General features: G+C 38.2%; 5 protein-coding genes and 1 long non-coding RNA gene across 11 annotated transcripts; 5 read left to right on the forward strand and 1 right to left on the reverse strand.

Moving 5' to 3' along the window:
- Positions 1-3269, forward strand: HAK5 (high affinity K+ transporter 5). Its single transcript, XM_089717866.1, has 8 exons — positions 1-171; positions 272-494; positions 562-810; positions 905-1204; positions 1289-1341; positions 1423-1537; positions 1646-1900; positions 2087-3269. Exons 1-8 carry the CDS (start codon positions 13-15, stop codon positions 3124-3126), a joined length of 2394 nt encoding a protein of 797 aa, XP_089573992.1. The 5' UTR covers positions 1-12; the 3' UTR covers positions 3127-3269.
- An 806-nt stretch (positions 3270-4075) lies between these two features.
- On the forward strand, positions 4076-5858 carry LOC149498698 (uncharacterized). Its single transcript, XM_089717367.1, has 3 exons — positions 4076-4168; positions 4520-4920; positions 5063-5858. Exons 1-3 carry the CDS (start codon positions 4076-4078, stop codon positions 5856-5858), a joined length of 1290 nt encoding a protein of 429 aa, XP_089573493.1.
- A 328-nt stretch (positions 5859-6186) lies between these two features.
- Positions 6187-10587, reverse strand: LOC149498699 (putative protein S-acyltransferase 6). Its single transcript, XM_089717867.1, has 5 exons — positions 9810-10587; positions 9123-9305; positions 8331-8627; positions 7176-7409; positions 6187-7087 (listed from the first exon to the last, which is right to left on the reverse strand). Exons 1-5 carry the CDS (start codon positions 9954-9956, stop codon positions 6647-6649), a joined length of 1302 nt encoding a protein of 433 aa, XP_089573993.1. The 5' UTR covers positions 9957-10587; the 3' UTR covers positions 6187-6646.
- A 461-nt stretch (positions 10588-11048) lies between these two features.
- Positions 11049-15051, forward strand: LOC105647277 (protein SRC2). 6 transcript variants are annotated; one of them, XR_016319556.1, is made up of 5 exons: positions 11049-11495; positions 11846-11961; positions 12080-12308; positions 12971-13615; positions 14028-15051. It is a non-coding gene; the product is annotated as a protein SRC2 (long non-coding RNA). The 6 variants fall into 6 exon arrangements; XR_016319555.1 differs by having other exon boundaries at positions 12971-13383; positions 13452-15051; XR_016319557.1 differs by having other exon boundaries at positions 12080-12139; positions 12240-12308; positions 12971-15051.
- Positions 15052-16316: 1265 nt separating this feature from the next.
- On the forward strand, positions 16317-17357 carry LOC105647275 (transcription elongation factor). Its single transcript, XM_012233292.4, has one exon. It carries the CDS (start codon positions 16591-16593, stop codon positions 17143-17145), a length of 555 nt encoding a protein of 184 aa, XP_012088682.1. The 5' UTR covers positions 16317-16590; the 3' UTR covers positions 17146-17357.
- A 730-nt stretch (positions 17358-18087) lies between these two features.
- MCM2 (minichromosome maintenance (MCM2/3/5) family protein) lies at positions 18088-23734 on the forward strand. Its single transcript, XM_089717391.1, has 17 exons — positions 18088-18390; positions 18478-18656; positions 19161-19339; positions 19454-19643; positions 19735-19954; positions 20051-20258; positions 20467-20601; positions 20699-20890; positions 20978-21150; positions 21225-21413; positions 21498-21614; positions 21752-21836; positions 21922-22074; positions 22213-22338; positions 22439-22621; positions 23123-23284; positions 23373-23734. The coding sequence occupies exons 1-17, from the start codon at positions 18176-18178 to the stop codon at positions 23490-23492; spliced, it is 2826 nt and encodes a 941-aa protein (XP_089573517.1). The 5' UTR covers positions 18088-18175; the 3' UTR covers positions 23493-23734.
- The last annotated feature ends 46 nt before the right edge of the window (positions 23735-23780 follow it).

The following is a 23780-nucleotide window of genomic DNA, read 5'->3' on the forward strand; positions in this document are numbered from 1 at the left end:
AATCGAAAGAAGATGGCAGAGGAAGAAGCCCTGGAGACGAGCGAAGTAGGAGAACACGCGGAAAACAAGCTCAAAGACCGCAAGTTCTCATGGGCAAAGCTGCGTCGGGTGGACTCCCTCGATGTCGAGGCTGGTAGAGTGTCCGCCCCCAAGTCCCATCTGTCTAATGAGGTCCTGTATATGATATTCACGCTTGTATATGTATTCAGCTTGTTAGTTTCTGGTTCTGCAGGCGTAATATATGTAATTTAACTGTATGCATGCACTGCAGGCTGACTGGAGGAGGACCTTGATTCTGGCATTTCAGAGTATAGGAGTGGTGTATGGGGACATTGGAACCTCACCACTTTATGTATTTGAGAGCACTTTTCCAGACAATATTCATACAAAAGATGACATTTATGGATCATTGTCTCTCATCATTTATTCCTTAGCACTAGTGCCCTTGCTTAAGTACGTCTTCATTGTGTTAAGGGCGAACGACAATGGCGATGGTGAGTTTTTCTATTATTTTCTTTGCATACACTGTCTGCTTTTAGTCTGATTCACTTTATTTTGCAGGTGGAACCTTTGCACTGTATTCGTTGCTGAGCCGATATGCAAAAGTGAGCTTAATCCCCAATGACCAGCCAGAGGACAGGCAGCTTTCCCATTACAATCTTGAAATACCATCCAAGCAATTGAGGCGTTCTGAAATGGTGAAAAAGAAACTCGAGGACAGTAAAACTATCAAACTCCTGCTTTTCCTCACCACTATCCTCGGGACTTCCATGGTCATAGGCGACGGAATTCTCACTCCATGCATTTCAGGTTCATTTCTTTTAGCCCAGTAAATCAGTCCTTAGACTAATTGCACATTAACTGTAAGCTTTTCTTTTCTTTTCTTTTTTTTTTTTTTTTTCAGTTCTTTCAGCAGTCAGCGGAATCAGTTCCCTCAGCCAAGACGCTATTGTGGGAATTTCAATAGTAATCTTGGTCGTTCTCTTCTCTATTCAGCGATTTGGCACCGACAAAGTGGGCGTCTCATTTGCCCCAGTCATTCTCTTGTGGTTTTCGTTCCTCACTGGCATTGGTCTTTACAATTTGTTCAAATATGACGTCACTGTATTGCGTGCTTTCAATCCCAAATATATATATGATTACTTCAAAAGAAATGGGAAAAAAGGGTGGATTTCACTCGGTGGAGTTGTTCTATGCATTACAGGTGCCTTTATCACGGACTTGTTAATTAATATTTATTTCCGGAATCTGGATACTTATATTGACTAGGTCTTACTGTTAATTACAGGCACTGAGGCTATGTTCGCTGATCTTGGTCACTTCAACCTCCATGCAATCCAAGTAAGTAGGCACACATTTATTCATCCATCATCTTCTTTAATTTTAATTTTACCTCACAAACAATTTGACTTTGAATGGTAGATTAGTTTTTCTTTCATCGCGTTTCCTGCTTTACTATCTGCATATGCCGGTCAAGCAGCATACCTCACCAAATTCCCAGAGCATGTGTCTGAGACTTTCTACAAATCCATACCAGGCAAGTCCACCATTGAGCCGGAAATGAGAAATTTTTTATGTATAGAGAAAAAAGCCTAAAATGGTCTGAAAGCACGAGCGTTAAATAACAGTTTTCACTGCTATGCAGATCCATTATATTGGCCAACATTTGTTGTCGCTGTAGCTGCTGCAATTATTGCCAGCCAAGCCATGATATCGGCAGCATTTGCAATCATATCTCAATCCCTGAGTCTTGGTTGTTTTCCCAGGGTCAAGGTTATTCACACTTCCACTAAATATGAGGGTCAAGTTTACATACCTGAAATCAATTATCTGCTCATGATTGCCTGCGTTTTGGTCTGTTTGGGATTCAAGACCACTGGAAAGATCGGCAATGCATATGGTGAGCTCAAATGCTCCTTCAAATTTTCTGGGTCCATTTATCAGACCTTTCAGATTGAGTTAGAATAGATTTATGAAAAACAACAAGTAAAACTTTCAAAAAATGATTTCTTCAAGTCTGTGTGCTTGTCTGTTTGATGAATTAATTTACACAATATATGGTTGCATGTGGATTGTTCGGATGCAGGAATTGCTGTGGTTGCAGTCATGGTAATCACAACTTGTATGGTTACACTTATTATGCTTGTTGTGTGGAAGACAAGTATATGGTGGATAGCTCTCTTCTTCTTTGGATTTTTTTCTATGGAGCTCGTGTATCTGTCATCCGTCCTATACAAATTCAAAGACGGTGGGTTCCTTCCATTGGCATTCTCATTTTTCCTAATGATAGTAATGGGAGTATGGCATTATATACACAAAGAAAGGTACATGTACGAGCTTGAGAACAAGATCTCCAGTGAATACATTAGAGAATTGGCTGCAAACCCAAACATAAAAAGAGTGCCAGGAATAGGTCTTCTCTACTCTGAGCTTGTACAGGGCATTCCTCCCATTTTCCCTCACTTCATTGCCAACATACCATCCACACACTCCGTTTTAGTGTTCGTTTCCATTAAGAGAATTCCCATAAGTAAAGTAGAAGCGGAGGAGCGGTTCCTGTTCCGATATGTTGAGCCAAGAGACTACCGGATGTTTCGGTGTGTTGTAAGGTATGGCTATAAGGATGCAATTGAGGAGACCCGTGTGTTTGAGCGCCAGTTAGTCGAAGGCTTGAAAGAATTCATCCGCCATGAACATTTCATACACGAAGCAGGAACTGAGCCAGAGAACCCCCAACATTCTACCATACTAGTGAAAGAAGGAAAAGCAAGAGGATCAGCAGTTCATGTCGAGGAGTCACTGCAGCAGGCTAATCCCTCTCGGGTTTCATCAGGTTCAAACAGTGGGATTAGGTCGAGAGGTTCTTCTAATGGAATCATATCCGCCCCTATCCAAGGACGAGGAGCTGAAGAAGAAATGCAGTTTGTGCAGAAGGCAATGGAGGAAGGTGTTGTTTATCTGCTGGGAGAAGCAGAAGTGGTGGCAGAACCAAAATCATCATTGCTCAAGAAATTTGTTGTCAACTATGTCTATAATTTCCTCAGGAGAAACACAAGAGAAGTGGAGAGAGCTTTCTCAATCCCCAAAACCAAGCTTCTCAGGGTTGGAATGACCTACGAGATATGATATCGAACAGTAGCTCTAGTTATGCAAGATTTTACTTATTGCTTCAGTTAAAATGAAAATATTCCACTTTCCCTTCCAGTATACCACGAAATGTATCCCAATAAATTAGTTATAATAAAATCGTAAGAAATGTTAAGAATAAATGGTATGAGCTTTGACATTTTCAATATGTAGAAATGTTTCCCCTTCCCAGACACCGATGATGAAACCACACAAAACAATTGGAGATAAATAAAGGAAAGTCATGTAATTTCATTCCATGACATGCTTTTTTGTGCCTATCAAGTGCAAACTCATTCAAAGGCTTGAACTGAAGGACATTTAGAAATGACAAGTACATATATGCCAAGCACAGGTGGATTATAGAGGCAGGTAGGAATTATCATCTTATATAATTTATTTTTAGGGAAGGCTCGAGTTGTCTCTTTGCTCGGATCTCTTCTTTGGCATTCTTTTCTGTGTCTTTTGTAATCTGTCTCACTCTTTTGGTCATATTAACTAATTCCCCATGTCAACATCTTCACACCACCGTAATTAAGAATTGGGAAGTCGTCTCATGTTTGACCTGGCTGGTATCTTTCATATCCGAAAATATTCGGTATTTTAATCTGGAATATATGTAGAAGGTTTCTTAAATTTTCAGGGGTCCTGTTTCTTAGAAGACCCAGTTGATCCCCAGCAAAACAGGACAAACAGACACAACCAATCATGTCTTATTTTAATTGCCATATGATCTTAACTAATAATGTTTGATACAATGAAGTTGTTGTCAAGGAATTCCAATTCAGCATTTTTTAAATCAAGAAATGACCATCGTCTTTTATACAGGCTGGTTTGGATTTTCTTCTTCTTTTTGTCCGGTATCCAAGCTTCAACTTCCCTTCAGCTTATATTATTAGCTTCCTTGCTTCCAACACGGTTGAGGATAAGAGCATTCCAAAAAACAAAAATGTCAAATTTCGCTCAGGAATTTGAAGATGATGAACAGTTCCAAAGCACCATCCTTGCACACTCCTCAAATGTCAGTCCCAATCCTACTGAGATTGTTGTTGATGGTTCATGTCCCGCAGCCTCTACCAGCATAAAAAAGAAAAGAAATCTACCTGGGAATCCAGGCAAGCAAACATGCTTCTTTTTGTCTATCTACGTATAGCAGCATATTTTAGAAGCTTTTAGAAAATTGACTGGAGCATAAATATAACTCACTATCCATAAAATGGGTTATCTGCTTTGAGATTTTTTTTTTCTTTTTTCTTTTTTTTTTTTTTTTCACGTGTCAGTCTTTCTGGTTTTCGTTTCAGTCCAAAGTGACAATTTACTTTAAATGCCTTGAAAAGCTTGTAACTAATTCAGTTACCTAGGCAATTGACGTCTTCTGTTTGTTTGAGTGCACACAGATCCTGATGCAGAAGTTGTAGCACTCTCTCCAAGGACTTTAATGGCTACAAATAGGTACATATGTGAGGTGTGTCATAAAGGATTCCAGAGAGATCAGAATCTTCAGCTCCACAGGAGAGGGCACAACCTGCCATGGAAACTCAAACAAAGGGCTAGCACACAGGTGAAAAAGAGAGTGTATATCTGCCCTGAACCAAAATGTGTACATCATGACCCAACCCGAGCTCTAGGTGACTTAACCGGTATTAAGAAGCACTTTTGCAGAAAACATGGTGAAAAGAAATGGAAATGTGACAAATGCTCTAAGCGTTATGCAGTTCAATCAGACTGGAAGGCACATGCAAAGATTTGCGGCACTCGAGAGTATCGATGCGATTGTGGTACGATCTTCTCAAGGTAAAGTTCACTCCTGTTAATATCCTTTCTGTACTGCATTTCATTCTGTCAAAAAAAAAAAAAAAAAAAAAAAAAAAAAAAAAAACGGAGGAGTAGAAGAAGAAATCTGCTGACACATCGTTTTGATCAATTTTTGCGGCAGAAAGGATAGCTTTGTCACTCATAGAGCCTTCTGCGATGCATTGGCAGAGGAGAATTACAAAGCAAACCAGAATCTTGCCACCGCAAGAGGAATGTTGCAGAGCCAAGCTGAAGAGCTGTTCACTTCATCCATACCCAGCTTGGACTCCTGTTCAAAGAAAAGCTCTGTGATGAATATGACGATTTCTGATGAGAACGTTGACACTTCATTGGGGCCATTATCTTTGAACTCATCTGGGATAATGATGTCAAGTAATTTTCCAATACTGAATACAAGAACTTCAAATGTTTCTCCAATGGCAATTGGCTCTGCCTCTGTTTATGCCTCTGCAACAGCTCTGTTACAGAAAGCAGCAGAAATGGGCACCAAAATCAGTGATAATTCAATTGCTCCGATTCTGCTTAGAGGATTTGCTGGATACACTTCATCTGGGTCAGCCCAGGAAGGTTCTTTGGTGATTGGTAGCAATATAGGACCAACTACTGGAAACATGAATAGCCTAAGTATGGGAGAAACACAAACTAGTGATAAAAACTTGGATCCAGGATACCCGAGGAATGTTTACGCCATTTCACAAACTGGACTATTGGAATCTACTCTCAATATGCCTCCAGAAAATGGAAATGCTGCTGATAACCTGGGAGAATTCTACATGGGAACCAGCCAAAAAATGACTCTTGATTTCCTAGGCGTGGAACCAAGCACAGGGAAGAAACGAAGCTACCAAGGCAATATTGTAGGTTTAGGATACTCAAATATTCATCAAAACTTTAACAATTTGCATTCGGAGTGGTAAACAATGGCAATGTGAGAAGAAACATATGCATTGGTTTCACAGTTGCACCTCTTTCCACAAATTGAAGCTCTATATTTTCTGCCTTTCATAATGCGAGACAAATAAAATAAGCAGCACAAAAAAGTTCTGCAACATACCGTTTTTCATTTGCAGAACACCAATGCTTTCTTTTCCTACTGCTTGGTTTCAAGTCCAAATTTCTTATCCATTATCCAGAAAAGAAGGAAAAATAGATTTTGATATGAATCATAGAATTAGCATCAAAGAAGAAGCAGAAAGAGTTCATCTGGCCACTAAAAGCTTTTAAATTTAAAAACAAGAAAACAAAGAAACAAATGAAAGTAGCGTCCAAAGTTTATTGCCCTTTGAAAACAGAACGCAGCTCTCTAAATTCATCTCTCCTATACCAATAAGGATCAGTTAGAGGATGACATAAGAGGCTAACGGTCTTATCTGCACATTGCTAACATCATTGAATCAACTGACAAATATTAACAACCAACAAAATTTCCACAAAACTGAACGCTTAACTAGCACGACATTCCCCTAATTAACAGTAAAGGCAATTTGATTTACAACATGTAACGCCTTCATACCTAAGCAAGCATGACCATTTCTTTCCTTCCACTTAGCCATAAGTGAAGCATATAACATTGATTTGTTCCTTCCAGTTGCATGCCATGCCAGTGGCCAGTTCCAAATCATCCCAGCTAGTGAATGTCATATTGGTTTTGGCCTTTGAGATGCAAACATGTTCCTCCATGATAATTTACTATACAAAACCAACTTCAATGATCTCGAGAGATTTTCTGTCTATCTGTTAAACCATGTTCCAGGTCAAACTCAGCAGCCAATATACGTGTGTCAGGTGTTATCTCCCAATTGGCTTTGTGATCTTGAATTTTGTGTCTTGGCTGGGTTGGACACCTCTCCATTCCACCGACATTGTCAATATGGCTTTGTATTTCTTCAAAATCCTCATCAGCAACAGCTTGCCGTTTTCCCACTTCAACATCAAAGCTAGTTTTGGGCATCTCTGGACTCAAGGAATGCCCCAATGACATTGAAGGGGCAAAAGGTGAAAATGAGTCCCACTTGACCTTTGCCCTAAAAATGTTCTTTGATTTGGGAATTTTTGAGAAAAAGATCTCCACAATATTACGCACAAAACCGCGGTTATAAGGATTCATCTTTCCATCGTACCGATACCGGAAATTCTCATATGTTGTCTGCACACACAATCAAACACTTGCAATGACGTTGGAGGCTAAAACATCTTGAACAAAAAGAGCAACAAGGCAAAGAGAAAATCAGAACCTGATTAGTGCATATCAAATACAGATGAAATGCAGTGAGACCTCCGACAAACCAACCACATACGAAAGTATATAATATCAGAATTCCTGAAAAGGGGGACTTCAGAAAAGCCTTCCAAAGACTACAATGATATGCGCCCATGATTCTACTGACATTGACCCAGCAAAACGCAAAAACATAGAGGCAGAGAACAGTTGTGGAGGATACAAACATGAAGAAGAATCTGTAATTTCTCTGTCAAATAGAACAAAGCAATTCATTAAGCTAATGAAAGGTACAGTATCATTTTACAACATAATCATCCCCATTACTCAGTGAATCCTTTTTTGTTTTTTTCATCACACGGGGAAATATTAATCTGTCAATTTCTTTGATTCTTTAAACTAGTAAATTCTATATGAGAGCCCCATGGTCCAATCGGAAATCCAAAGTTGGGAAAATTCTGTAAAAAGCTTGTTCATATATAGAGATGAAGACAAATAGAGTATGCACCAGATCAAGTGCAGAATTTTGATTGAGAGTGTCCCTGAAAACTAAACAAATTTAAGGACCTAAAAGAATTGAAAATTAACCCATGTACTGCTCATGAGATTTAGAATGCAAAACAAATTGTATGCCACATGATTAAATCAAATGGATGATGTGAAAAATCACATTTCATGAGCTCAATTAAAACATTTTGGCTGTAAAATGTAAAACTAACTTTAAAAACAGAGCAAACATAAACATCTAACCAAGTGTGTGTGTGTGTGTGTGTGTGTGTGGTGCAGGTGCAATGATTTGATCTGCTTCTTCTTCTACTCCTTCCTTTGTATTGTTTCCTATTCCATTATCTTTGTCAAATACTTCCTACAAAAGGCATAATAAATATGAGTCCATTCTTCATGAGATAATCGATATCATACCAATCTGAAAATATTCATTCGTAATTGTACATAAATCATATTATCTGGAATAGATAATAGACACAGCAGCAGATAACAGAGTTGGAGTCAACACTTATTCTTAGGTCTGAAAAGGTTTTGAACTTCCAGAAAGCATGCAAATAAAATGAGCAATGCAGGATGAGCAACAAAGCTTTTGAAGAGATACTCTCCAAATTCACAATTTACTAAAAAATGCACAAAAAAGCGGCACTTTCAAGTTGGAACATACCTTCCCAATACACTGTCCCACCCATGGGCAATGATGATCAAAACGCTCAACGCAGTTGTTGCATATAGAGCAGTGAGAGCATCTTGGAGGGCGATATAGCATGCATGTTTGGCAGTATTTGACCTTGACTACTATCCCATTAACCACAACATCTTTAACGGGCGGTAAATTAGAACCACCACCGTGGGTTGCTGGCCAATCTGCGGAGATACATGAGCCTTCGTCTTCTGGAGGATGGAGATTACGAGGAATAATGCCAGGATCTCTTGAAGATGTAAGGAACAGAAGAAACATAACCTGAAACCAATCGATAAGCCAATATAAAAGCCTTAATATTTGACAAAGATGTCATGGTACTGAAGGATATATAAGCATTAAGCATTTATAAGGATAGCAAGAACCGAGTTTTATAAATTAGTGTAGCTGGGGAGCTACTCAAAATAAGAAACATAAAAACTTAATGGGTATCATATGATTTGAAGCGTGCTTAATCATCCACAATTTTGCAATATATAAAATTTAAATATCGATATTAAATGAATACCAAAACAAGCATGCTTAATCCCAGTTCTTTTGTCAAGTTTGTTGGAGACAAATTTATCCTGGGCAACAATTAGTGATAAGCATTCAATTATCACCATTAGGTCTTAATGGCTCTCTTAATTTTTTTTTTTTTTAAACTTGATTTTGCACTAGGAAAAATTAAAAATATTTTTGGTAAGGCCAAAGTGTGACAGTAATGTACCTCCAGGAAAACTGTAATTTGTAGCTTATAAAGGAGGAATAACTCACATATGACGTGAAGATGGCACATGCAACTATAATGAGATTGCCGATATGAGGCTGAAACTCACTTATGATCTCATGCGAAACAAAAGAACAGAACAAGATTACTGGAGTGACAATTAGAAATACTGTAAGGAATAGCGACCTCACATCAGGACCAAATATGAGTCTTCCGCCAAAACAAAATATCTGCAGAAGAATTACATGATTGAGTCAGCTACTTAGTTTGCATGGCTAACAGCATATACATTACATGCTTAATTGTCCAAAATAGTACAAGCGAATGTCAGAACTGCAAAATAATTTAAAGCTACACTCATACAAAAGATGGCTCTAAGAATAGAAAGGGGATGGATACCATTTAAGAGTGACTGATGATGGGCTAATCACAGGAAACAGAAGGCCTAATATATGATATAATGTTATAAAGTGCAGGGCACACCATCGATTAATGCAAAATAAAAATAGAATTAAAATGAAGGGTAAAATATTATCTAAACTACAGTTTGGGATCCTAAAAGACTAATTACACTGGAAGTAGCAGTTCCACATTCGGATAGGAAATCCTCCTAAACGGAACAGGAATATGGTAAAATTCACAAACAGAAGAGGACAAACACATAAAAACTCACAATATATGGGAAAGAAGTTGTCTTTTTTAGAAAAAATAAAAAATAAAAAGGCAGAGCTTACATTGCTGCCTTTCCAGGCTTGATAAACTCGAAGTTCAGGGCCATTGCTGGCGATGATTCGGCGGTTGAAATCGGGAATTTGACGATGGGGAGGTGGCGGCATTGGAGCTGCGATCATCTTTCCCCTCATTCTCTCATCATATGCCATCGCTGTGCTATTTCTTGAATTTGATTTGACCAGATCTCCTTCCCCACTCCTCAATGTTCACTCAGAAATACGTAAAACGAAGGCCTGCAGGAAAGAGAACCGAATCCTCAGCCCTCACCGGTACACAACCAAAAAAGAAAGAAGCAATTTCCTTTTTTCCTCTTTCTATCTTTCTTCTCGAAGAGAAAGAAAGATGGAAGAGGAGGTGTGTACGGATCGGAGCGTTTAGGAAAACGGAGACTCTGGGAGAAGGAATGGGGAGGGGGAGGGATTGAGCAGACAAAGAGAGTAAAGAAATGCCAATGAGGTTTGCTTCCGTGGCGATATCTCCGTCAGTGCAGGAAAGTCGGATCGCCGATTTTCACGATGGAAGTCTTAGTATTCCAGCTCTGTTTCGCGATGATAATCCATACATTAATACAATACTGGTGACTGGTAAGCTCATTTGACACTTTATTTTCTTTTTTCCTCCTTAAAGTATGTACGTATGTGTTATGTGCGTATATACATTCGTCTCGAGCTGTGGTTGCCGTTAATGGAGCTGGGTAAGGTTCCACTCTTCCAAGCTTCTTTCTGCTCCCCTCCCCTCCCCTCCATCAACGCTTACTGATTCACCTTTAACTAAGTTTTGGTTTGTCAATTAATTAAATTACTTTACCCTCCACGCTCCCTCGCTTTCTTACTTTATGCAACTGTACATTGGATTTTGCTTTTTTTTTTTTTTTTTTTTCTGAAAGGAGAAAAAATTTAAATTTCAGCGCAAAAATTAAATTATACAATACTATAAAAAAATAAAAATTGAACCTGTTTTAATAATTAATTATTAAAAAGCGAAAAAGATAGTCAAAAGCAATTCCATGACAGCGATGCTGCATGTGGACCTCCCGACGTGTCTTTTGGAGAATCTTTGGCTGCCAAATCATTTCGTTTCCAGCCGTGGCCGGGCCTGGACCTGGTTCTGGGCCTGGACCTGGGCCTGGTCCTGGGCCTGGGCCCCTTATCTATTTGTTCATTAGTCTATTTGTCTCATCTTTTTTTTTTTATTTTTTCCCGCTTTTTTGGTATTATGTTGTGGTCAAAAGGTAACCAAAATTCCTAGCCAACAACCCCTATCTGTTCAAGGCACAGATGACGTCGATAGTAGCAACGGCTGCAACTGCCTACTGTGCTTCGTTTACGTCATTAACCGCTCCATATCTAACACCAAAATCTCAACCCCTAACTCCACTGCAGCAACTAAATCCTCCACTCAAGTTTTTCTCTCATTCTATTAATGTGTGTCGTTCAGAGTACGGAAAATCAGTCGCCTGCTTCTAAAATAAGGTAAACGGAGGAGGTGACATTGCGAATGCCAGGGGATCTAATCCAATCGGAGAAAATGGAGCAGCAGGCAGCAGCCGCATCCATATCTGCCGGGAGATCTGAAACTGCCGAATTGCGTGCCTGTAGTCCTCTCACTCTCTTTCTCTCAGTCCACAATCGTTTCCGTCTATGGAATCTCTTCCATTTTACTAGTTTCCCTCGTCTGGATACTTTCTGGTTTGCTCTCTTTTCCTTTTCTTTTTTTTCTTAGTCTTTAATTTTCCAAGGACTGCTAATTATTGACTCTACTCGCTTTGCTAGATGCCTGCATATCTAATTTACTGATTCAATTTATTTTAAATTATTATAACTTTGAATCTATCCAATTGAATTGAATTATGACAAGTAAGGTTATAAAGTTGTTATTCCATAAAATAGTTATTGCATATTTAAATTTGAATCAGAATTAGGACTAGCTATTTTCTGTCCTCCTTGTTCCATACAATTCCATGAACCAAACAAGGCCTTAGTGGTGTTGGCAGTTGAAAGTGATAGTAGCATATAATACTTGTAATATATGCTGGCAGAGAAAAGAATACAGTAAAGGCGACTCAAGAGATGCAGCAAGGAATGCTGGATCAGTAGTTGCCGTGGAAGGATTGACTGCAGTATTACAGGGTCCAGCAGCTAGCCTTCTACCAGTGTATGATTTTTCTCCTTACAAGAATAAGAGTCATTCGTATGAGATAAGTGTTTGTATTTATGCATTAACTCTCTTCTCATACTATTCATTAAGCACTTACTTGTTTATGTATTTGCAGCTATGCTATTGCTGCGGGAAAGTCATATAGCTGTATACTTCAGTTTTGCCATTTCTCTGGGTGCAACTCTATGGAACTGCTATGTATTTCATAACTTCCTAACGATTATGCTGCAAGTCCATATTACTAACTCCTCTTGGGTTGTTACATCACTTATCAGTATCCATTGTTGGAAGAAGATTTGTACAGCATTCAAGTGGAAGGCCAGAAAAGACCAAAAGTCACTGAGGTAAACACTTGATATCTACTTAAAGACCTCTAATTAAAATATGTGTTTTAGTATGTTTTTATTCTAAGCTTTTGGCAATTTATGCAATGGATTATGTAATCCTGAAACCATAATTTGGTAATGGCAATTAGCAAAATGTAAATTTATCCGAAATTTTCAAGCAACAAATAATTAGCTGGATGCATTTGCTTGCCTTTCTATTGTGTTTGTGATCATTAGATTCAATTGTTATCTAAAGCAGGTGCACATCCCAGCATCTCTGTAGGTGAATATTGTATGCTTTGCTGGAATCCATCATCATTTAGCGACCCTACATACTTTCATGGACTCTTTCATTTTTTTTATTCTTTATTTGTTTTGGAAGTGGAGAAAGATATTTGCTTTTGCAGAAAAATGGAACTATGTATTAATAATTAATTTTCTGTATGCTTTGGTACAGACAAATTGGTTCTTTTTTAATATGAAACAAAGTTATATAGAAAGGAGGACTGAATACTTCATGATGTGGAATATACATGTGTGTGGGGGCATGTTTAGGATTAAAAGGATGTTGAACTATCAATTAAAAACCGTCTTCATTTTCTTACTTGTTGAATATTGTACTTGGTAAGAATTCTGCAATTTTGTGTTGGTAATTTTTTTTTTTTTTTGACGGTAAATAGGATCACATATTATAAATCATGAGAAATAAGAGTTGCAATACATTGTGGGATCGAGTCCCATAGACGGAAACAAGGGTGTAAGCATGCCACACGAGCTAGAGCGTGTGCAGGCTTGTTGACTTGCCTCCTGGCCCAAACCAATTCACAAGATGATAATTGAGAAATCAGTTGTTTAATCTCTTCGAGTACTGGTGCCCAGTCTGAATAAGGTTCAAAACCAGTAGTTACAGCTTGAAACAGTCGCAGGCAATCTGTTTCCACTAGAACCCTATCAATATTTCTCATGAGTAGCCAATACAATACTTCCCTAAGACCGATGGCCTCTGCAATGTGAGGTTGCAGCACTCCTGCAAAATGACCCGTACAAGCTACCAAACTGTCTTCATTTTCTTACTTGTTGAATATTGTACTTGGTAAGAATTCTGCAATTTTGTGTTGGTAATTTGTTTAGATAGTATTATGAACTTGCTTTATTTTGCAGAGTTGCGATTTCCAAAAGCTTATGCTCTATTCTGTTGAGTGGCTTGTAATTAGTTGCTTGGTTGGATAGAAGGGAATTGGAAAGAAGTGAAAGGAGCAGTAGTGGAGAAAGTAAAAAAGAAGAAATGCATCGGCTGCCCTTTCTTCGGTTTTGTTTGGTAAATGGTATGTAACTGACAGAGAGAAGAGAGGATCGTAGTCTCACCTCCTTGCCATATAAAGTGGGGGGGGGGGGGGGGGGGGATAAAATAACTGAATTAAGAACTTTCTTCCTGCCAAAATTAGGTGTTTTTGCATACAAAAAAAAAGTATAAAAATACATTTTATATTTGGTACAGATCAAAGTTTTAATTTATTAGTATAAGAAAACTATATATTAAGTTAAGCCATAATAAGGGTATATAGAATTCTATATGAAGTCAAAATGATAGGTAATTGTCAAAAGAAAAAAAATAAAAATAGAGCTTAGGTAATTTGGTCAGTTTTCAAACTTTGAAGCTTGTGGTAATTTACTTAATTGTGATGATAGCTCTGTGACAAATGTGGGTCGCTGGATAACGTGTCTTATACTTTGTAGACTTGATTTATGCTTTATGGGCGGATCGGTCTTATTTTTGCTCTGTGAGAACTGAGAAGGGAGAGAGGAGGTTCTTTGCTCTAGATTTAGAGCTTAGAGGAATCGCAATAACTGAATAAAAGAGGGAGCGACAGATATTATGAGCATGGACTGGATCTCTCTAGAACTCAAACTAATTTCTTGTAGAGATCTGAAAGCCTTCAACTTGTTCCAGAAGCTGTCCGTCTATGCAGTGGTTTCTATTTCCAATGACAGTGATGAGGAAAAGAAAAAGAAGCAGAATAGGGAGCAACAGCGGCAAAAGACTCTGATAGATGGAGGAGGTGGCAGCAACCCCGAGTGGAATCAGGTGATGCAATTTGATCTAAAACATGTGTCTCAGATTGAGAGCGATCATCTCTTTCTCAAATTCAAACTGCGTTGTGCTGGTGTACTGTATGGAAAGAGATCTATTGGTAAGGTTTGCGTTCCATTCAAGGATCTGATTGAAGAATTCGACGGGAATGTCAGGTTTGTCAGCTATCAGGTTAGAACTAGTGATGGGAAACCCAATGGAGTATTGAATTTTTCCTATAAAGTGAAGAAGGAGGGAGATGATTTGCCACGTACGGCGGCAGCGACAACTACGAGCCATTTTTCTCGGGAGAGATTGCAAGTCGAGCCACAAAAGAAGCGCTTGTATCCTTCCCTGGATGACATTCGCTCTCCTTTGCCAGTACCGTATTATATTATGTCTCCGACTCAACTGCCAGCTTTTGTTCACCATCCTTGCCCATCGCCACTGGTACAATCTGCAGGGCCATATTGGCATGGTAAGCAAACAGCAGCAGGTAATGAATATGGCTTGCGGGGTGGGCAATTGGGATGTGACTATTGAGTCTTCGGATTTTCACCACATATGTATTAGCTTTTATTATTATTATTATTTGTACAAGTCAGATTAATTAATCAGTGATAAAAGAGAAACTGTTGTTCCTCTTTTTTTGGCTCTTCTCTTGAAGAGCTCTCGCAGCGATTCCTCTAACCTTCGGTTCCATATCTGTTTGGTTTCTGAGATTTTAGAGCTGAAACTCCAAACTTCATCGTCATTATTATTATTTTTTTATACGACTAGAATGGTTAAAGTATGGGCCAAGGTCAAAAACACTTACAGGAGATGATATAATGGACCATTACCAACCAACAGAGGGCATTCTAGAATATCCAATTAACTTAAAATTTTCTATAAACATTAGGGAAGTTTGAACAAGCATGCATGAGCAGGAGCAATTCGAGCTGCGAGTCAACTCTACTAACTAATGACGTTTCTCCCATTCTAGAATCTAGACTGATTACTTAGCGATCCAGTTGAAATTGGTAACTCTGACAATTTCCAAGTGAAATTGATTGGTGGTTGGAATCTTGCGTTTCGATAGACTGCATAATGATCAAACCAACCGTGTGTAACTTGTTGGACCCGATCTTCTTTGTTCATAAATCTGATTATGCTAATTTTTTTAATTTGTCTTCAATTCAATCGAGATAAAATAAATGAACGTTCTGCCTACCATCCTCCGCCCTCTGTAATTAGCAGTTGAAACCCCGAGAAAGAACTTAAAACAAAAAGACGTCAACTTGCATTATTAGTAATACAGGCTACAGCCATGCTGCTTTTTGTGAGCGACAACCAAGAAATGCTTGCACGTTTGAAGAGGGAAAAGATGCGCATCGCACTTCAATTATCTTCTTTTTCCTCTGCGGAACCGCCCAATCAAGCTCATATCCTTCCGCGTTTATCTTTAGGTTTATATAAATATTGTCTTTTAGGCTTTAATTTCAGAAGCTTCTTTGAAGAGTTGCTAATAATATTACAAGAATTGCTAATGGCTAATGCACGTGCTACATCCATTAAAATAACCCAGATAGCTTAATTGATCCAACAATCTGCTACTTTTACTTATCCCATTGCTTTATTGCAGGAATTTGTGAATAAAACCTTAAGGTAAGGGAAGGTAAGGGCTATGTAACTAAAAGTAGAAATGGCCGGTGAACTAAAGAACCCTAAATTGCTTTATCACACCTTTATGATTATTCTGCAGTTTGAGGTTAAATAAAAATAACAATAATAGTAATAGTAATAACGAAAGGAAGCCCCTTTTAATGTTACTGCAAAACAATTGCATTTGCATTTCTTTTAACGTGCCATGCTTCAATTATTACTCGAGAAAAACATTTTCAATTGCATGTTTGTTGATTCCCAGCCAATACGTGGCTGGGTAAGAGCAGATTACCACTCGGTGAAGCTTCTCTTTCTGCTTTTTTTTTTTTTTTAATCAAATTTATCAAACCCACTTTCATCCCACTCCCAAAAGTACAAAACAAAAGAAAAGCAACAAAAGAAAGCGAAAAGGCACAGCTTGCTTCTCTTTATAAGCCAGCAAAAGGCCTTCTGCATTTCCTCATGCTAAGCACTGTCTCTAAGCAATTAAGCTAGCCCTCTCTAAATATCAAAATTTCTACATATCCTTCATCTTCTTGGTGCCTCTGTTTCATATTCTTTCGAATCCCGAAAAAAGGGGAAAAAATGACGAACAAAGCTTCGGTTTTCTTGAAAAAGATAGTGTTACTAGTGAGTTCCATTGCAAAGACCAAGTCCGTGGCTATTAAGAACAAAACAAGCGCAGTTAAGGCTCGTCTGATAATGTTCTCTTTAGTGAAGAGTAAGAAGGTTTTGCTGGGTTCAATCTCTGACAAGATTCATAACATTCTCGGGCAGAGCGACAGAGAGACTCAAGACGACAATGAGGACCAAAGCAAGGCCATCGTTCTATACAATAATGCTTCAGCCAACGAGTTGCATTCCGGTTGCATCCAGCTGGCAGACGAGATTGATGATGGCGATGACGATAAGTACCCTGACCTGACGCACTCGCTATTCGATGAAGAGGACTTCAGTGACCCAGGAGGGTCCATCATCGATTTGGTGAAGAATTCCAAAGAAGAAGGAGAAGATTTCAGCTTGGAAGATGAGATTGATCATGTCGCGGACCTGTTCATTATGAGATTTCACAATCAAATGCGTTTGCAGAAGCTTGAATCCTTCAAGAGGTTTCAAGAGATGCTTGAGAGAAGCGTTTAATTGCTTTAATTTTTCTTTCTTCATTAGTTATCTCTGTTCACATAGAATCTGTGTTCGGACAGGGAATTCAAATAAAATGTAAAGTCGACCGGATTTCTCTGCTACTTTTCTACGGAGAATCCGATTGCCTCTAATTGCATAACGGGCCTTTCAATCCTTTTATCTTGGGTTGTAAATTAATTATCGTGATAAAACTTAATTATAATTGACTACATTATTAGCTAGATTAATAATTAAACCTTGATTTATAACTATATTATTATTTTTGCGATATCTTTATATCCCATGTCAAATTTAATTTTAATTTGATGAGTTCCGTAAAATTAAATTTTTTATAATAATTAATTATGTCAATAGAATTTTGAAAATGAAATATATTTATCTAATACATTGAATCACCACCAATCAATTAAATATTTTGAATTAGATGTCGATTTTTTTATTCTTAATAATAATTATTTCATCGTAAAATTATTCAGCAATACAATTTCAAATATTTAATTAAATGAAAATCAGCAACAACAATTAATATAATTACAAATAAAATTGATTTCCCCATTAATTTATTGCTTAATATTAGTAATTACTAATTAGTCAAAAAATAAACGAATGATGTATAAAATGTAAAGCATCCATATATATATTTTTTTAATTTTTTTGAGTAAGTAAAGCATCCACATTTCATTGCTCTCCAAAGGGATCAATTTTAGTATACAAAATCATATTAATATGGTCAAATTTGGGCCTGGGCTGAAGCCAGCTGCGACTGCGAGTCTTTTCCTCTCAAGGTTCAAGCCCTAGGCCATGATCAGAACGGAGTCTAAAAACTCGGCCACGTTGCGAGGAATAGAAAAGGACAAAAGGAGCGCCACGTCAGCCAAATTGGCGCCAAATCTTCCCGCCAAATCTCACCTCATCCATTCCTGGGTAAGTAGCAAAAGAGAACACAGTTCAGCGATGCCCTAAGAAGACCCCAAATCAACCGCGCCAAAAAAAACAAAAACAAAAAAGAAAAAGGAAATCATAAGCAATGGCTTCCGCTAATTCAGGAAATCCACCATCGACTCCTGATTCTCCCACATCTGCTGGCTTCAACACGGATCAGCTTCCCCCCAACACCAGCCGAGCCTCTGAGAACTACACTGACGATGATGAGGCTGCCGTCGATCCCGAAATCATCAGAGACGAGCCTGAACCTGAAGAGGAGGAGGAAGGCGAGGACCTATTCAACGATAATTTCATGGAGTGAGTGCTAGTGTTTATGTTATTCGCCATTAGTTTCATTTACATATAATTTACGCCTACATATACTAAAATGAAATGAAAATGCAGTGACTATCGGAGGATGGATGAGCACGATCAGTACGAGTCGGTCGGATTGGATGACTCAATGGAGGATGAGAGGGATTTGGATCAGATCATGCAGGATCGGAGGGCTGCTGAAAATGTGCTCGATGCCCGCGATTCCCGACTCACAAACCGCAAGCTCCCTCAACTCCTCCATGACCATGGTAATTTATTCCTTCTATTTTTTCATCTGTTAGTTCCTGATTATGCTGAATATTCGTCAATCTTCCTTTTATGCTTTCAGCGGGTTGAAGTAAGTTCATTCCCTCTATTCTGATGCTCAAATCAATCTAATGCTTCCTAGTTTATTATTTGTGGATTTACAAAGGGCGGGTGAATGAATCCATATGGAATTGATTTCATTAAAAAAAAAAAAAAATCGTAATCTAATTTTAATTCCCAAATAATGTGTTACATTGTAATCTTTGGATAGTTTTGTTTATGTTGGATATTTAAGCCCCAAATTCTAAATTCTAGCCTGTGTATATCATATGTATTCCTGCCAGAATATTTCTCAATTAACTGCCTTCTAAGTCAGAAAGTGTAAAATAGAAATGCTGTTCACTTTGTGTGACAGCTAATGCTTTCACATTGGCTTGCTTGTTTGGTAAATTAATTTGAAGAATTGCGTTTAGGAAGGTTAAATTGGTTGTTTTTTCTGGTTGCAGATACTGATGACGACAGTTACAGGCCTTCAAAGAGGTCCAGAGCTGATTTCAGGCCTCCAGCTTCTCAAAGAAGCTATGACGATACTGATGGTATGCAAAGCTCACCTGGAAGATCACAGAGGGGGCATTCACGGGATGATGTGCCTATGACTGATCAAACTGATGATTATCCTTATGAGGTAATACACTCTCATCACTTTTAATTTTCAGAGGTTATATAAAATATTTCCTCTTGCTAATGATAAATTAATTGTTTAGAAACCAGTCACATTGCTCTTGCGAATTTTGTCCAGGACGAAGATGGCGATGAAGGTGAGTTTGAGATGTATAGAGTACAAGGAACCCTTAGAGAGTGGGTTACAAGAGATGAAGTGCGTCGTTTTATTGCCAAGAAGTTTAAGGAATTCCTGCTTACGTACGTGAATCCAAAGAATGGACATGGAGATTTTGAATATGTGCGTCTGATAAATGAGATGGTGTCAGGTGAAGCTTTTGGATGCTCAGCCTTTCCACTTTCAGGAACAAGCAATTGCCATGCATCATTCATTTAGCTTACTTTATATTTCATTTGCAGCTAATAAATGCAGTTTGGAGATTGATTACAAACAATTTATCTATGTCCATCCAAATATTGCCATCTGGCTTGCTGATGCACCTCAATCTGTCCTAGAAGTCATGGAAGAAGTTGCCAGAAGTGTTGTCTTCAATTTACATCCAAACTACAAAAATATCCATCAAAAGATCTATGTCCGTGTTACTAACTTACCAGTTTATGACCAGATCCGGAACATTAGGTAATGTGGGTAGTCTGTGTTGAAGTATTTTTGGATGTTTAGGGGTTTTCTTTCCCACAAGGTTTAAGCTTTTTGCCTATGCATTGTGATTTTTAGGCAGATCCATCTAAACACAATGATTCGTATTGGAGGAGTTGTGACTAGACGTTCTGGTGTGTTCCCGCAGTTGCAGCAGGTAAAATATGACTGCAACAAGTGTGGGGCGATTTTAGGACCATTCTTTCAGAATTCATATTCAGAAGTCAAAGTTGGCTCTTGCCCTGAATGCCAATCAAAAGGACCATTTACTGTTAACATAGAGCAGGTGAATTATCTGATATTTTTCCATGTCACTTTCATGGCTGTTATATGATGCTTAGTTGGTTTTACTTTGTTTGCCCTGAACCTGAACAATTGGAAATTGTGAAATTAGGATTTTGCTTTGTTTTTCGTGAGATTACTTAAGCAGCTGCATACATTTTAAGAAGAAAAGCTTGCAAATCTTATTCATATCTTTCCATTCCTTGTTACAGACAATTTACAGAAATTACCAGAAACTTACACTCCAGGAAAGCCCCGGAATTGTGCCTGCTGGTCGGCTTCCAAGATACAAGGAAGTGATACTATTGAATGATTTGATTGATTGTGCCCGCCCAGGGGAAGAGATTGTAAAAACCTTTACTTGGATTGTTTTGTTTTCTTTATTTGATGTCTTGATCATTACTTATTCATGTCCTCTGTTATTTTTGCTGCGATATATTTCAGGAGGTCACGGGCATATATACAAACAACTTTGACTTATCTCTGAACACAAAAAATGGATTTCCTGTCTTTGCCACAGTAATTGAAGCAAACCATGTAACAAAGAAGCAAGACCTCTTTTCAGCCTATAAACTTACACAGGAGGACAAAGAAGAAATTGAAAAGCTTGCTAAAGACCCAAGAATAGGAGAAAGGGTCTGTTATATTTCTTTGCCTATCATGTTTCTGTTATATCATTGCAAAACACCTATTTCTGAATGTCTTTGTTAACTAAATTCTCAGATTATCAAGTCAATTGCCCCATCAATATACGGCCATGAAGACATTAAAACTGCAATAGCCCTTGCCATGTTTGGAGGCCAAGAGAAAAATGTTGAAGGTAAGCACCGGCTCCGAGGGGACATCAATGTACTTCTCATGGGTGATCCAGGCACAGCAAAATCTCAATTTTTGAAGTAAGAGCCATATCTGAAGTAATTTAATTGTATTTTAATAGTGATGTGGCATTAATCTAGAATGTCTTTTTAAGGTATGTAGAAAAGACTGGGCAGAGGGCTGTGTATACTACTGGTAAAGGAGCATCAGCTGTAGGTCTAACAGCAGCAGTGCACAAAGACCCAGTGACAAGGGAGTGGACCCTGGAAGGAGGGGCGCTCGTATTAGCTGATAAGGGTATTTGTCTTATTGATGAGTTTGACAAGATGAATGATCAGGACAGGTAGGGAAAGGTTTGCGTATGTGTTGACAATCTCTATTATTATAATTATTATTGCGAGGAACTAAATTTTCTACCCTTGAACAGGGTGAGTATCCATGAAGCAATGGAGCAGCAGAGTATTAGCATATCAAAGGCCGGGATTGTAACATCTCTCCAGGCTCGCTGTTCTGTCATTGCTGCTGCAAATCCCATTGGAGGAAGGTATGCAATTTTATGTACATATAGCTTATTTATACAATTGATTGCCTTTCAAAGGAGCCTTTTGAACTTAGACATTTATGAGAAACTTATCAATCTCTGACTATGGATTTTGATAAAATACTTGTGCTCATTCCCAGATATGATTCTTCAAAAACATTTACACAAAATGTCGAATTGACTGATCCCATCATTTCTCGTTTTGACATCCTATGTGTTGTTAAGGTAATCCTTCAGCAAAGATCAGTCATTATTTGTTCATGTATAATTAATTGATACTGACAGAGAAGGAATTGATTATTAATTGTAGGATGTTGTGGACCCTGTTGCAGACGAGATGCTTGCTAAGTTTGTTGTTGATAGTCATTTCAAGTCACAGCCAAAGGGTGCTAATATAGATGATAGATCCTTAAGTGAGTCCCAGGAAGATGCCCAAGCCTCTGCCAGGCCCTTTGATCCTGAGGTCCTATGCTCTAGATCCTACCAGTTTCTCATCTATGGCTTTTGATATCATTTGATATTGTTCTTTAGATGTTTGATCCTGATGGTGTTTAACAGTGTTCTTTAGATGTTTAATCCTGAAGGTTTTTCCTTCTTTCAGATTCTTCCTCAAGATTTGCTGAAGAAATACATTACTTATGCCAAGTTGAATGTCTTTCCAAGGTTGCATGACTCTGATATGGAAAAACTGAAGCAAGTATATGCTGAACTCCGAAGAGAATCTTCAGTGAGATCAATTTTCTCTTGTTTACTCATTGCCATTAAGGGATGTGGTTTGCTTTGATGATCTCATCATATAAGCGCCTAATGTTTTATTTTGCCTGCAGCATGGACAAGGAGTCCCTATAGCAGTGAGGCACATAGAATCAATGATACGGATGTCTGAATCACATGCTCGAATGCACCTCAGGCAGCATGTTACAGAAGAAGATGTAGATGTGGCAATACGTGTTCTGCTAAATTCCTTCATTTCAACACAGAAGTACGGGGTGCAGAGAGCTCTGCAAAAGGTATAATAAGAAATTTAACTACTTTTCTCATAACTTGTAGCTATTATGCTGTTTGTTCCTCAACAATGCCTTTTGCTTTTCATAGAAGAGACGGAAAATAGAAAGTAGAAAGCACACCCTATCAGAATGTGAAATTACAGCGCTTCTTATCAAATTCCCATGTCTCTGGTTCTCTAATTTCTCTTGTTAACAGTGTCCCCAGCCAAATATCTGCAATGCACACAAAGTGGCGTACTACCTAAGAACTGTACATGAAAATAACATATATAGAAGTCTGTTTACTGTTCATTGTTTGGATTCAGTCAAGATAGTTTTTTCACAGTTCATTCCCATAGAATGTCTTCAGTAGCTTATACGAGAAAAGATTCATCACAAACAAAACTGTAGGATAGATATATCCAGGCAGTGGCTGTAGAGATAATCTGCTTTGTTGCTCGTTCATTATTTAAACAATTGATGAGTTTGGCCATGATACTGAGCCAGCTTATATGTGATTCCCAGAGTTTCAGAAAGTACATCACCTACAAGATGGATTACAACAGAATGCTTCTCAACCTCTTGCAAGAACTTGTGAACAGGGCACTGCGCTTTGAAGAAATTATAACTGGTTCCATTTCAGGGCTTAGCCATATTGATGTGAAAGTGGAGGACTTGCGGATCATGGTAATGCAAACCTAAACTCAAATATCGGTTCACATGTTTACTTAGGAAGGGAAACGTGCATGGCATTGATTATATCCTATTTTTGCAGGCGGAAGAAAGAGGAATCAGTGATCTAAACCCGTTCTTTTCCAGTACTGATTTTTCTGCAGCAAATTTTGAGTTGGATAATGTGCGACAAGTGATCAAGCATCATCTTCCAAGACAATAAAGAAATTAGCTACTCATGCAAGGTGTTCAAAAATTGCGACAGATGAGTGGCATGTTAGGTGACTCTAAATTAAGTAGTATAATGTACTATTTATTAAAGATTACAGTTGACCTGGGATTCATTGACAAGTTGTCCAATACGGTCCTGAATTTGAAAGCAATATTTAAACACTTGTTTGCCCTTGTCCAAGCAGATGCAGACTGAAAGGAAATAATTAAATGTTTTACTATTATGTACATAAATATTAACCAATCTTTCTAGATGATTTGGAATTTGGATAAGTGCATT

Source organism: Jatropha curcas, chromosome 2 (genome assembly GCF_041381405.1).
Source record: "Jatropha curcas cultivar XTBG-Jc1 chromosome 2, XTBG_Jcur_1.0, whole genome shotgun sequence".
In the NCBI taxonomy this organism is placed as follows: Eukaryota; Viridiplantae; Streptophyta; class Magnoliopsida; order Malpighiales; family Euphorbiaceae; genus Jatropha; species Jatropha curcas.